The sequence below is a fragment of the Sesamum indicum genome, linkage group LG2 (assembly GCF_000512975.1).
Source record: "Sesamum indicum cultivar Zhongzhi No. 13 linkage group LG2, S_indicum_v1.0, whole genome shotgun sequence".
NCBI lineage: Eukaryota > Viridiplantae > Streptophyta > Magnoliopsida > Lamiales > Pedaliaceae > Sesamum > Sesamum indicum.
This window is the reverse complement of record NC_026146.1, coordinates 12615933-12629394: the sequence shown is the minus strand read 5'-3', so window position 1 is coordinate 12629394 and position 13462 is coordinate 12615933. Positions and strand designations below refer to the sequence as shown.

The 13462-nt window shown below is 36.4% G+C and overlaps 3 protein-coding genes across 3 annotated transcripts; 2 read left to right on the top strand and 1 right to left on the bottom strand.

The window, feature by feature from the left end:
• On the top strand, window positions 1929-3986 carry LOC105155984 (light-harvesting complex-like protein 3 isotype 2, chloroplastic). Its single transcript, XM_011071984.2, has 3 exons — window positions 1929-2459; window positions 3209-3346; window positions 3430-3986. Exons 1-3 carry the CDS (start codon window positions 2075-2077, stop codon window positions 3675-3677), a joined length of 771 nt encoding a protein of 256 aa, XP_011070286.1. The 5' UTR covers window positions 1929-2074; the 3' UTR covers window positions 3678-3986.
• Window positions 4581-7922, top strand: LOC105155983. Its single transcript, XM_011071983.2, has 5 exons — window positions 4581-4845; window positions 4936-5054; window positions 5596-5806; window positions 7062-7262; window positions 7524-7922. The coding sequence occupies exons 1-5, from the start codon at window positions 4843-4845 to the stop codon at window positions 7596-7598; spliced, it is 609 nt and encodes a 202-aa protein (XP_011070285.1). The 5' UTR covers window positions 4581-4842; the 3' UTR covers window positions 7599-7922.
• On the bottom strand, window positions 7999-13456 carry LOC105155982 (subtilisin-like protease SBT2.5). The gene is made up of 8 exons (XM_011071982.2): window positions 13325-13456; window positions 11847-12253; window positions 11128-11223; window positions 10982-11051; window positions 10489-10771; window positions 10071-10399; window positions 9726-9993; window positions 7999-8735 (listed from the first exon to the last, which is right to left on the bottom strand). The coding sequence occupies exons 1-8, from the start codon at window positions 13454-13456 to the stop codon at window positions 8044-8046; spliced, it is 2277 nt and encodes a 758-aa protein (XP_011070284.1). The 3' UTR covers window positions 7999-8043.

The following is a 13462-nucleotide window of genomic DNA, read 5'->3' as shown; positions in this document are numbered from 1 at the left end:
ATTCTACCGGTAGATTTTTATTTTCTGAGGATAGGTTTACACAACCTCTATCCCCTTATCCTTTTGTGTTAGTCATGGAAACCCTACATTTGATGCCGAAGGCTCGAGTACAACGAAAGCAGAACATTGAGTTTCACTGGAGATGTAAGAAGTTGACACTTCTTGACTTATGTTTTTCTAATGACTTATTGTTGTTTTGCAAGGCTAAAATGTTCAATCTGTCAGAGGCTTTAAAGAGGTACTGGATCAGTTTGCAACTGTTTTACATCTACATGCCAATTCAGCAAAAAACCAGGTGCTTTTCACTAAGGCTGCTGAATACAATTAGGTATACTGGAGTGTCTTAGTTTTCAATAAGGTCAACTTCCAATTAAATATCTAGGGTTGCCCCTGGTTTCATCAAGACTTACAATGAGGGGTTGTCCTCCTCCTCTATTGAAGATTGATAGTAAAGTAGTAAGTTGGAGTCATATGAACCTCTCTTTTACTGATAGGACTCAACTGTTGAAATCAGTTCTGAGCTTTTTACATGGTTATTGTGGATCAATATTTATTTTGCCTAAAAGGAGTTATAAAAGCCATTGCAAGTAAATTTAGAAGATTTTTATAGTAGAACAATGCAGAAAGAGGGTATGCCAAGGTAGCTTGGGAACAAGTCTGCATACCCAAATAGAAATGAGGCTTTGAGATCAACAATATACATATAATTAATATGGTGTTTATGTTGAGGCATTCATGAGAGATTCTGCAGAAAAATGATTTATCCATCTAGGTGACTTGGATACTCCAGTACCGACTGAAAAAACACACAATTTGGACCATTTCTGGCAACACTGGCACGTGGAGTTGAAAGAAGATTGTAAGGCTATGCGTCCAATTGCTAGAAAGAGAGCAGTACAAAGTGGGGTTAGGGCAACAATTCAGACTTTGGTTGGGCCTTTAGCATATAGATGGTCCTTTTTTTATAAGTATTTGAAGGACCACAAGTTATTGGACCTCGTATAAGGGCTAAATAGGCCTGTGTGATTTATAGAGGGAGATGGAGCTGGTCTGCGCCAACAAACCTGAAGTGGTTGATATTATGGCACACCTCCCCACTGTTCACGTGGTAGTGGCACTATTAAATGACGCAATACAACAGGTACATTCAACACTAAGGATGCAATGTTGTTGTTCTAGCCTTAGGGTAGTAAAGTTGCTTGGCATGGCCTATTTACAAGAAGGTTTAAGATGCCCCACAAAACTTCATCCTTCGGTTAGCTATTCTTGAATGGCTATCAACCTTTGGCAAGCCGTGGTGGACACAACAAGACCAGAGGTGTGTTCTCTAATCATCTCATGTCAAAACACACATGCACTTATTCTTTCAATGCTCCTACTCTAAAAGATGCTTGGAAGTTCTTTGTTGGAAAATTGGCTTGAAGTAGCTAGGTTTGCAATGAACTGTTGGCATTGAACGAGTTAGTAAGAAGCGGAGGGGAAAACACTTGGTGAATGAGGCTGCATGGGCAACACTAGCATCTTGTATATATCATTCATGGAATGAAAGGAACAAGAAGAGGTTTCAGAATGGCACAAACTTGTAGTGGCATTTCATATATATAAGTACTCTATTTATACATATATATGTATATATATATAAAGGGTTAAATATAATTTATCCTCTGTGTTATGTGAAATAAGTAAATATTCCATGTAAAAAAAATAATTAGCAAATTACCTGCTTGTGTTTTAAACTTGAAGCAAAATACCCCTATCCATAGTTTACATAGAGGATAATTTATTTTAAAATATATTAATAATTTTTTTAAATAAAAAAATATTTATAATTACGTTAAATTCAGATTTAAAGATGTTAGTACAAAACTCAACGTTCACTATGGGACAAGTCCAGCAGAGCAAAAAGAAGGAAATGATAATGATACCAATAGATGAGCGAGTCTGAAGTAAGCCACAAATAAAGCCGTAACCAATTTCTACGGCTGAAAATCGCCTAACACATTTCAACTATGCTCTGAGAACTCTCTGCAGCCTCTTTACTTTTCCCCACCTCGCTGCACCCCAATTTCCGATAATGTCGATGGCCATTTTCTCCCCAAAAATTCCATCTCTTACCCCTTCTCCTTCACAGTCGCATGGCAAAACCCATGTCAGTTTTAAGCTTTATCTACCTCTCAGACCCACGAGAAAGCTCCGGTTTGATTTGCTGGTGAGCTCTGATAATGGCTCTGGTGTGGCGGCTACTATCCCGGATGAGACCCCTGTGAGTTCTGAGGAGACTGTGGGTTCAAATGGGTCGCCTCCGCCGCCACTGACGGCGAAGGATCCAGTGGCGGAGCCGGTGAAGTTGGTCGGAGGTGAGAGCAGCTTTGAGGACCCGCGATGGGTTGGAGGGACATGGGACTTGAAGCAGTTTGCTAAAGATGGGAAGACTGACTGGGACGCCGTCATTGATGCTGGTGACTCACTCGCCGTATACACATACATACATAAATTGAATTTGAATATTCATACAATTGTTACCCATTTTGCTTAAATTGAACTAGCTATTTGTTTGAGTGAAACTGTTGTAGGATTAGGGACGAATGGGAATTTTTTGAGTGTTGACGTAGTGTAGATATTTCGGCTCACATGTGGGAGCAATTTAGGAACTCAAAATGCGGATGAAATCTTGAATTTACATGTAAAATTTGAGATAGTTTAATTCTTTTTGGCCCAGGAGTTCAGGCCCAATGGGAGCATTGCCTCAACAAGTTGTTTAACTAGTGTTTGGACATGAGTGTTCTCTTTCTAATTAGGATCATCCATCTGAACATTTGTGAGAATCTATGGGTTAATGCCAGAATGCATTTGAATTTTATAATCTTTGGCAAACTTGCACTTATCAGAATATTTCAATCTTAACTTGCACATGAATCATCTAACAGGTACATTTAGAGGTATATGATCTCTTGCTGTATATAGTGGTGGATTGGATCTGTGTTTCACCTAATTATGTGTTGTAGATGAACTTGCTGAATATAGATGTGGCTGGATCACTCTTACATATTGAAAACTTATGGTGCTTGGTAATTGTAGTATCTTTATAAGGTTTGCTGTTTTCCCTTTATTTAGTTCTGATGTTGCTTTCCGTTTGTTCCTGAAAGCACTCGTTTCTGCTTCTGGTTTTTCGCCTGGTTTATAACTGTTTTGGGTTGATTGTTTGCAGAAGTGAAGAGGAGAAAGTGGATGGAAGACAATCCACAATCATCGAGTAACGAAAACCCTGTTGTTTTTGACACCTCAATTATTCCTTGGTGGGCATGGATGAAGAGGTTTCATCTTCCTGAAGCTGAACTGCTCAACGGTTTGCACATTTCTCTTCTCCATTTTTCTGCAAATCTTGGCCGGGTTGATCCGCTGATGGTGTCACATTAATACTTTTTGCAGGCCGTGCTGCGATGATAGGCTTCTTCATGGCTTATTTTGTGGACAGCTTGACTGGGGTAGGTCTTGTGGATCAAATGAGCAACTTCTTCTGCAAAACACTGTTATTTGTAGCTGTAGCCGGTGTCCTTCTCATAAGAAAGAATGAAGACATAGAAACAATTAAGAAATTACTGGAAGAGACGACGTTTTATGACAAGCAGTGGCAAGCAACCTGGCAGGATGAGACACCAAGCAGTCCAGGAAAGTAGTAAGCAAATGCGGCATCTAGTCCTCCTCCCCTCCTCTGATTTTGTTGTAATCCTTCACTAATTCTCTGATGATGCCTATATATGCAATATTATTCCCCCATTTTAAGAAGGCTGCAACGTGTAGTTACTGCTTTATTCCTGAATCTCAGAATCTGTATCCTTGTGAGGGCTGCTTTTGTAATCCGTTTCTATCATTTATATGACTATGTTTAGCCCTGTGGTAATCCTTGTTACACTATTTGGCATGAGTTTCTTGTTCTTGAATCACTGAACAGAATGTTCTATATCATCAAAATATAGGAAGGGAAGCATTCTTATCTGTCCACATCTATGTCCTCATATATTTTTCACGCGTTAATGCATGTGAAGAGGTATATCTTCACTGTTATAAGGGTAGTTTAGTTCGAAAAAATTGTTTGACCTGCAATAAGTCAATGATCAATCAATAAAGGATAAATATTGCTTTCGATTCATTTTTTTTTGTTAATATCAGCAAATTCAATAAATGGTGACTAGTAGAGAGACTTATTTGTTAGACGGAAGCATTAGATGTAATTTTTAAAATCACATGGGGTCTAAGTGTAACTGCACCAAACTTCGAGGAAAAGGAGTGTAATTATCCTAAAAAAGAAATTAAGAAAATGAAGAAATTGATACAAGTTACATAATAGTTGCTCCGCGTCCAACGGATGTAAGAGAAAACAACCGAGAAGATCAAACATGATACTGGGAATTAAGAGCTTCTTCTTCTGAAATTGCAGAAAATACTTAATTACTTCATAGGCTGTGATAATCACCAGCACTTAATTTGAGAAAAGAAGTGTTAGGTGGTCAATTGACAAAAGGGCCAAAGCTGATGAGACAAAATAAGAAAAAGATAGAGCAGCGGCCTGCCTGCCTGCATACCTGTTGTAATCTTCTTGATTTGGATGTCTTTCTCTTTCTTTCTTTATATTACAGTAAAATATTTAATATCTTGATCTAAAGTTTCTTGATTTGGACTTCTAACCAATGAGAGAGAGATCACATTTCGATCCTTACAATGCAAAAAAACCGTTATTACTTTTGTTGATTAAAAGGGCTCCAAAGAAAGCTCCTCCACAACATCATCAGATCGATCAAGTTTCCTCGATCGGACTCCCTTTCCCCCCTCTGCCTCTGCAACATGGTTAGTATTATCTCCCTCACTCATGATCAGTTTTAGTTCTTGACATGCACTCGGGTATGATACCCGTCAAGTTTTTGGCTTTCCTCGTAGAGAATCACATGCTGTCCAGAAAAGACTGTGTTGGTGGCAGTTTATGCAGAGACGCCGCGGAAGAGCTTGCCCTTATTCCAGGACGCATTGCAAAGAAACAGAATATTAGAGACAAGAAGGTGACTCACCATATCAAAATCACTTTTATATGTTTTAAATGATAAAAACCTTTTATGTGTTCTCTATAATTTTAATAGCGAAAAGATATTTTCATAAATATTGTCATGATTAGAAATACTTGGGAAAATTATAATTTTAGACGTTTAATTTAGGGGGTGACAATTTTAATCGTGAACGACTTTATAGGAAAATTATAGTTTTTTTCAAAATTACACCTCAGATTTGTCAAAATAAATTTCTACATAACTAAAATTATCATCCTTCTACTTATAGGATTAAAATTACAATTTTCCTACAACAGTTAGTAACAGAAAAATTATATATAAAATTATCATTATAGGTCATTAATGAGATATGTATAATCATAATGTGAGACGACAAATATAATTATATTATATTTTTGTTATCACCCACGTAGCAGTGATTAAATTATAATAAAAATTCTATATATAATTCTTGTCATTAATAATTATATTATAATAAAATGAAAAATTATTATTATTTAATATCTCGATCACTAATATTATCTTTTTGTTATAGCGACAAACAAAACTGTCGTCACCACTGTTATCATCATTTCCACTCCGACGACATTGCCAAAAGAGACGGCGGAGGGAAAGGGTACAATAGGAGAGCTCAGCTTCTTGAGTACGCAAGAGATCTTCGAGCATCTGCACGTCGACCGCCGGCCTCTTCATCATCACTACCCTCACACTCAACCTCTCAGACCAAACGAGTCCCAGCAGTTCAGGTGAACTTAAGAAGTTGTACCTTATAAACATTATTACTTCCCTTTTGTTGAATGAATGTAGAAGGGGAAAAAAATGGGCCTGGGACGGATCCAATCCAAATAATTGAGTTAGGTCACAGAGACTCATAGGTTTTGAGTTGGGTTGGGCGTTAGGTAGTAATTAGTTATTCGGGTCCTTTTTGGACTTGGGTCTGGATAAGGTCTTACTCTATTTATTGACAGACCTAATTTGATTTGGGATAAGCTAATAGTAACTCAGCGGTATGCAAATATAGAATTTTATTCAATTTTTTAATTAATATCAACAAAAATTTCATAAATTTTGACTAACGGATAGATCTATTTATTGGAGGAAAACAAACGTCGTCAGGGGCATTTATGTAATTTTTTCAAATCACATAGAATGCATGTGCAATTACACCAAACCTTAGAAGAAAATAACATAACTATCCCTTCACAAAAAAGTCGTTGATTACCTCGTGTTTCAGGAATTCTATTAGGGTGTTGCTGTCGCTATAATAAAAAAGACTTTTAGCTACTACGTATATATCGTAGCCAAAGTCCAAAATTCGTAGTGAAAACCTTTTCACTACGAATTCGCTGCGAATTTTGGTGGTAGAGAATACAAGCATAACAAATGCTTTGTTAGGGACAAAATTCGTAACAAAAGGGTATTTGTTACAAAAAATTCACTTGTTATTTTAAATATTATTATTTTTTATTTATAATTTTAATTTATATTAATAATTGAAAGTATTCTCCAATTATCAATACATCTAAAATTTAAATTACCTAGAACAAATATTACATAAAAAACCAAATGAATATCATAAGATAAGTTGGGCATATACAACTAATATTTGTACCAAGACTGAATAATGAATAAATAGTCAACCAATACAACAGTAGCACATATTACATGATTCTGTAACTGACTCCATGCTCTAAATATTACATAATTTCTTAGTCACTAACCAATCAAAAAAGTCAAAGTCGCAAACTAAAACCCATGGTAGACCAAAAGTAGTTTCTGTTACGGATCTCCATGACCTGCAATATAACACCATCAGATACAGAGAAGGTAACTTTTGCCCAAATGAAGGACTTTGAATGTACTAATTCAGATGGGCTTCCTATTTCTATAGATGCTGACTCATGGATAAAAGATTCACATGTGATGTCTTTTACATCGATCTTAGGGTTTTCATATGCAAGATTTAACCGTAATATCTGAAATGTAGCTATGTTTCGGCAGATGATTAGTGCGGATACGCCTTCAAAACGTGCAAATTCTCAAGCTTGTTTGGGAAAATGGGAGCGCCTAATTCCAAACTTCATTTTATTAAAGATAGGCCTCAACAGCAGCAAGCACAAGGGAAACAAGAAGCACAAGAACAACAGCAGTGTATCTACAACCACAAACAACATGAAAGCTGTAGCAAAAAGCATCCTGCAGGTAAAGTTGTAGAGTTTAAATTTAGGGAGGTAAATTGCTTCATTTTGAAAAATACAGAGTGGTAAATTGCTGCATTTTTAAAAGTACAGAAATATAAATTGCTATTTTTTTTTTCCATAAAAAAATAATTTACTCATTTGCAATATCACAATGAGTTTACTTGTATTTTTTTCGTTTAAACTTGAATGACAAGTTCTCAAAGTCTGAAGCAGAGCTTCTAACTTGAAAACGGGCTGGTTGTGTATCTATTTTAATTAGCAGGGGCAGAAAAAGGGAAGCTGCTTCTCAAAACTGTTCATAAATGTGGGTAGGAAGAGATTCGATTTACATAAATGAAGGTGATCAAGTTGTCTCTCGTCGCAAGCACCATCAGCAACCGTTCTATTTATTTATTGTATGAGGGCGGAGTGCATATATGCACATTTTTATAAGGAAAAATGCAGTGAGAAATGAGTAAAACAATTCCTCTAAAAAAAAATAAATTATTTCATGTATATTGAGAAATGAAGCAAATTATCTCTCAATCTAAATTATTAGTAGGTGGTGATTTGCTTCATTTTTTGAAAATACAGTGAAGTAATTTGCTCATTTTTTTTTCACCTATTCTTATTGGAAGGTTCTTCAATATGTTCTGCTTCAGCAATGACAATTTTGTTGAGTTTGTTAAATGTGAAATATTATATAAATTATCTTGCCAGAAAATTGTGTTTGGCGAAATTAAATAAAAATAATAAAAATTTAAATTATGCAGACGACAAAAAGTGTGCTTAAATGGCTAGTATCAAGATCGGCCTAATGAACTGCTAACAAAAACAGCAATAGGAACTCTGACCACATGGTTTTTACTGCCTCTCAACACCACCTCCCCAAATGTGTAAGCATTTGTTCTCTGAGTTGCTTCCAGGAGAAGTGTAATGAATCTTGATGCATTCACACTGATCTTAAACGCCGCCGGCATTACCCTAACCCTCACGCCGAGAGGCTCTCTCACCATTACTGTGTACTTCTCATCGGCATCGGCTACATTAGTTACTCTTCTAATCACCTTCCTCGACCCAACCAAGTTTGAAACCGTCACACTTGCTGTGTTCAAATCCGAACACCATTCGTTTCTCTTGGCCGGGCATCCGACTCCCACGGCCCGTCTTATGGACATGTCGTCGACGCCTGGAACTGCGCACAGGAACTGTAAGTAGTTCTCGAAATAGGCGTCGAAGACGAGGCCTGGATCGATGGCCCGAGAAGGGTTGACGGAACCTGCCCCGAAATCGAATGGGGTGGCGGGAGATAACCTGTTCTTGTGTTGGGCTAGAATGGGGGCGCCCGAATGGTCGATCACGTCGGCCGTCGTCATCATTGCTGAAGTGATTGCTGCTGGACTCCAGTGCCGGTGTTTTTGCTTTATCAGAGCAGCAATGCCGGCAATGTGTGGAGTGGCCATGCTTGTTCCCGACAGTAATGCAAAACTTTGTCCTGAATCCAGTTGCAAGTGTCTGGTTTGTCAAAATCTTTAGAAATAATCAATCATCCCTACAAATTAAAACATGCATGGATTGAATGAACAGGAATTTCGTGTGCTTTCTTGATTGTTATTTATAGGGTGTTTGGCTAAGCTTACAAATTTTTCAAAATATGCTATCATATGTTTGAGAATTTACCCGAAAATTTAATGAATTTCCAAATGAAGGTTGGAGCTTATAAAATCCAATTTAACTTAGTTGTGAAGAAACTTTTAAGTTCATCTCGCTTAATTTATTGCAATTTTCATCCTCAAATTATATTTGTTTTGTATTTTAGTCTTGCGAATTTTTAATTTTCGTAACCTTAAGACACATCCAGTTGGAGAATTTAAAATGGGCTGGTGGTCTTCTACCAATATGTACAGGGCACATGAGACTTTCTAGCCAATTTTAAAATTGTTGACGAAATGTGTTCTAAATTCACAAAAGTTAAAAATATGTAGGTCTGTTTTACAACCCTAATAATATAAATGACTTAAATACAAAACATAGATAACTCTAGGGCAAAATTTACAAGTAAACCAAAAAAAAAAAAAAAAAAAAAAAACATAACCAAAAAAAAAAAAAAAAAAAGAAAACATACAGAGTTCCTAATTTGTTCATTGGATTTTTAATAAATTTGTTCAAATTTTATCATATTACATACAAAATTGACACTACTAAACATCTTATTACAAGAATTTTTATTATTTATTTTATCCAAACACTTCATAAATATATTTTTAAACAAAGTCGGCTATCTAGTATGCTCTAAGATATGCTTAGCCAAACACCCTCTAATTAGTACTTTAAGGATCTGATATGTGGCCTTTGCTTTCCTTCCTTTTCCTATGATATCCTTAAGATGATCATATATATCTAAATTAATCAAAGAATTTGAACACATTACCATCAACTTTTCAGGAAACGAAGAGCATTAATTAACTCATGCATATATGTTCACCTTTGATGTATACATCTCCTTCACTATTGGGACTCCAGGCAGCCCATATTGAGGAGCCTGGGGCCATGATATTAGGCTTTAGCACATCTGCAGCTTCTAATATTGCATTGTTCACGTCGGGACCTCTCGACGAATATGATGCCACAACTGGTGCCCGTCCAGCATAAGTCGCCCTCCTGCCGTCTTGAATCCTTGCTCTTGCTCTAAAGAATAGGGCTTCTCCACTTCGGCTCCTGATCGTATTAGAATTATAGTATTCCCACAAAGCCTGCGCGGCAAGATCATGAGCATGGTTAACTTGCAAGTTTAACTAATGCAATATCAGCTTATTCATCACATACGTACCGATGAAGATTCCATATTGTTTAGAATGATTCCAGGGACTTGTAAGGTCACTGTGGCGCCCTTAATCTGCTCAGAACCAACGTCGGGATCCATGGTCAGGATGAAACCGGCAGCACCAATCTTTTGTGCAGTCGCTGCAACGTTTGATATACTTGCGGCCTCAGATTCAAAGTCGAAGGTATACGTGCAGATGATTAGCTTTCCACGTGCATTAGCACGTATGAAGGGATCTGCATTCTGGCAGGTTTCCATGAGGCCTGTGGTGAAGTTCTTTCGACAAACATCGGCTGCAGCTGCAATTGGGAAATACACTCCTCCAAAAGTTGGAGCTGCGAGAGACATAATTCACAAATTTGTTTTCTCACCAACTGTTTAAATGAGACTAAATGAAGCACTCTTGTGATGCGATCCAACTTACGTGCAAGACCGGTTCCTAGCAAGCGTTGCCCGTTCCCCAGAGCGAGAGAGTTATTGTACTTCCTATCGGTTATAGAGGCTGCAACGCTGGTGATCCAGGGACTAAACGAAAGGATGGAACTAGACGACGGTCCACCGTTTCCTACAGCTTGAACAACCAGCACCCCAGCTTTTGTTGCAAAGAGAAGTTCCAGTTCTAGAATATTGAGGAATGCACAAGGCCCTGAAGGCACTTTTCCTGGCCCTATTGAAAGACTTAGTACATCGACACCGTCTTCTACTGCCTTAAGAAAATTGAACAGTTAACCATATGAGCAAAGAAGATAACATTTGGCTAGTAAACACCACCAAGCCAAAAACTTATTGGAAAAAAAGAAGGGCAACGTGAACCCCTGATGTAGGAGACGGCGGCTGTGTTGCGCCTTTCTTTGTTTATGAAGGTTTTGTGCCTATAAGTTGTATGTTTCATGGACAAAATAATGCAATTAACTCACCTGATCTACTGCAGCCACGACGTCAGACATGTAACCTCCGAAAGAATAAAGCGCTTTATACGCAGCAATCCTGCATAAGCACCAAATATTCTAACTGACCGACGAGATCACTACCGATGACCATGTAAGAATGCAGAATTTATTACCTAGCTCCTGGTGCCATGCCACTGGCATAGCCATAGTTGAAGTTGTTGGCTATGACTGGAATATGGTGGTTTCCTGCTGCTGTTGAGGCTGTATGACTGTTAAATTCAATGCATCAACACCCCTCAATTACACTTTTCTCTTAAATTGACAATTCATGTGTTCAAAATTTCAAAGGCTGTACTTCATATTAGCTTGTGGATAGTCTAAATATAAAATATTTGACACTGAAATTTTATAGCATCATAATAGGGTTTTGCATTTTGTATTCCTGTCAAAATAGCACAAAACTTTCCTGAACCAAAAAGAAACAAGAAAAAAGCAAAAGAAAAAAACAGTGCAAACTAAACTTTTAAAAAAGAAACTCATAATTGGCCTTTCATGATTTCTAAATTCAATGGAATTTTTTACGCTTGTTAGTGTTTCCAAAGGGGACTTGTTGCATTTTACACTACAAAAAAATGGCTCCTTAGTAATGGAAAAAAAAATAGCGTCCAGCTAATTAGTAAATAAAATTCTCATTACTAATTTATATTATTTAACTCAAAAAATTTACTTGCTAATGGATTTAACAACGAATTGTTTAAAATATATTAAATAGTGTAGATTAGCAACAAAAGTTTCACTTGCTAATTAGCTATTTTAGCATCAATTTTTTTTATAGCTATTTTCTTGTAGTATTACGGGTGATGCGCCTATATGTTTATTATGAGCCACTTGCCTTCCATGACCATCAGCGTCGAACGGTGAAGCATAGTCGCGCGTAGTATTAAACTCCCCTGCAGCAACTGCTGCTCTTGCAAAGTACTGTGCACCAACTATCTTGCCGTTGCATGCCGATGCTGAAAATTGCTCCCCCATAGCACATGTTCCCTTGAACTTGCTACCTTGTGTAAATACAGGACGCCCTGTTGATGTTTGAGTCGCAAAGCTGGGATGGAAAGGGTTGATTCCTGTGTCTACTAGGCCTATCACAATGCCCTCGCCGGCAGCCGTAGATCCGCCTAAGGCTGGCCAAGCACCACTACTAATCCCTAAGAAGTCAGGTGTGTGTGTTGTGTGTTTCTCCATTTTTACATCTTCTTGGACAGACCTAACTCTCCCTGCACGTCGAAGCACATCAATCACCTAGACAAATGTCCGCACGTATAGTTGTCAGTAATTGGGACCACAATTTTCAACTTGAAGTTATTTAAGATTAGGGAGTGTTTGTAAAAGCTTACACTATGTTCGGTTTTGATTCAAAGATGGGCCAAAATATAGAGTATGTTTGGTTAATTTTGTAAGTTTTGAATATATTTTTGATTATCTTAAAATAGTTTTAATTACTTTTTTTAAAAAATATAATTAATTAAAAAATAATATTTATTTTAAATCACTTACAACTAAATAAATTATATATATTTATATATATATATATAAATATATATAAAATAGACGTGATTTGACAATGAACAGTACTTTTTGTCTCCCTACTACCCAACATCAAACATATCATACTTATTTTATATTATCTCAAAAAACAAATCCAAACATCCACACTATCTCTAATTTATTTTTATTTATCTTTGTTTTTCTCTCTCTATCTCCACAAAATACCCCAAAACAAGTTAAAAAAAAAACCAAACATTATGTTAAGCTTTTTGAGAAGACATTTTTTGTGAAAAAAAATTGGAAATTTTAGCAGAATAAAAAATGGGTAGTCTTAGGTGACAAAAAGTCAAAAGCAACGAGAAGCTAAATTGAGTAGTGTTTAGGAAAAAAACACTTCTAAAACAAGTTCAATTGATTAAACAGCATTCTGTTTCCATGAGTTGAAAAGGTATTATATTTGTTTAATATTTGTATTTGTCTTTTGATTATAATAATTATTTTTTCTAAAAAAATAAATTTTATTTAAATTAGTAAATTGAGTAAATTATCCTCATATGATATTATAAATACAATTCACCTCCATGTGATATTATAAATGAATAAATTATCCTCATATAAAAAAATAAATTCTATTTTCATCATAGAATGATTATTCGATCTTTTTCTTCTTTGTATCATATCATAATTCAATCAAAATTTATCGAGTTACTCGAATCTGGAACTTCAATGAAATCGAAACAATTTGCTCATTAGTAATATATATCTAAAAGGGGTTGCATGCATTTTTTTCCTTAATATTTGTCGCAGATCCATTAATATACATACCTCCTCACCATTGGCATAAATTGCAAAGCCATTCAGCAAGTGAGTATAGCTATACAACTTAACGTAGGAGCCTTCTTCCAGTACCGATTTTAGGAAAACGTCGTGCTCTTGTGTCATTCTCTCTTTGTACATTGCAAT

Excerpts from the sequence above, each read along its gene's own strand:
- LOC105155984 (XM_011071984.2), top strand. The coding sequence starts at position 2,075 with ATGTCGATGGCCATTTTCTCCCCAAAAATTCCATCTCTTACCCCTTCT. Across the intron at positions 2,460-3,208 it reads GGACGCCGTCATTGATGCTG|AAGTGAAGAGGAGAAAGTGG; the intron begins GTGACTCACTCG and ends GATTGTTTGCAG. Across the intron at positions 3,347-3,429 it reads TGAAGCTGAACTGCTCAACG|GCCGTGCTGCGATGATAGGC; the intron begins GTTTGCACATTT and ends TACTTTTTGCAG.
- LOC105155983 (XM_011071983.2), top strand. Across the intron at positions 5,055-5,595 it reads AGAATATTAGAGACAAGAAG|CGACAAACAAAACTGTCGTC; the intron begins GTGACTCACCAT and ends TTTTTGTTATAG. Across the intron at positions 5,807-7,061 it reads AACGAGTCCCAGCAGTTCAG|ATGATTAGTGCGGATACGCC; the intron begins GTGAACTTAAGA and ends ATGTTTCGGCAG.
- LOC105155982 (XM_011071982.2), bottom strand. The coding sequence starts at position 13,456 with ATGTACAAAGAGAGAATGACACAAGAGCACGACGTTTTCCTAAAATCG. Across the intron at positions 10,772-10,981 it reads TCGTGGCTGCAGTAGATCAG|GCAGTAGAAGACGGTGTCGA; the intron begins GTGAGTTAATTG and ends AATTTTCTTAAG. Across the intron at positions 10,400-10,488 it reads GCTAGGAACCGGTCTTGCAC|CTCCAACTTTTGGAGGAGTG; the intron begins GTAAGTTGGATC and ends TGTCTCTCGCAG.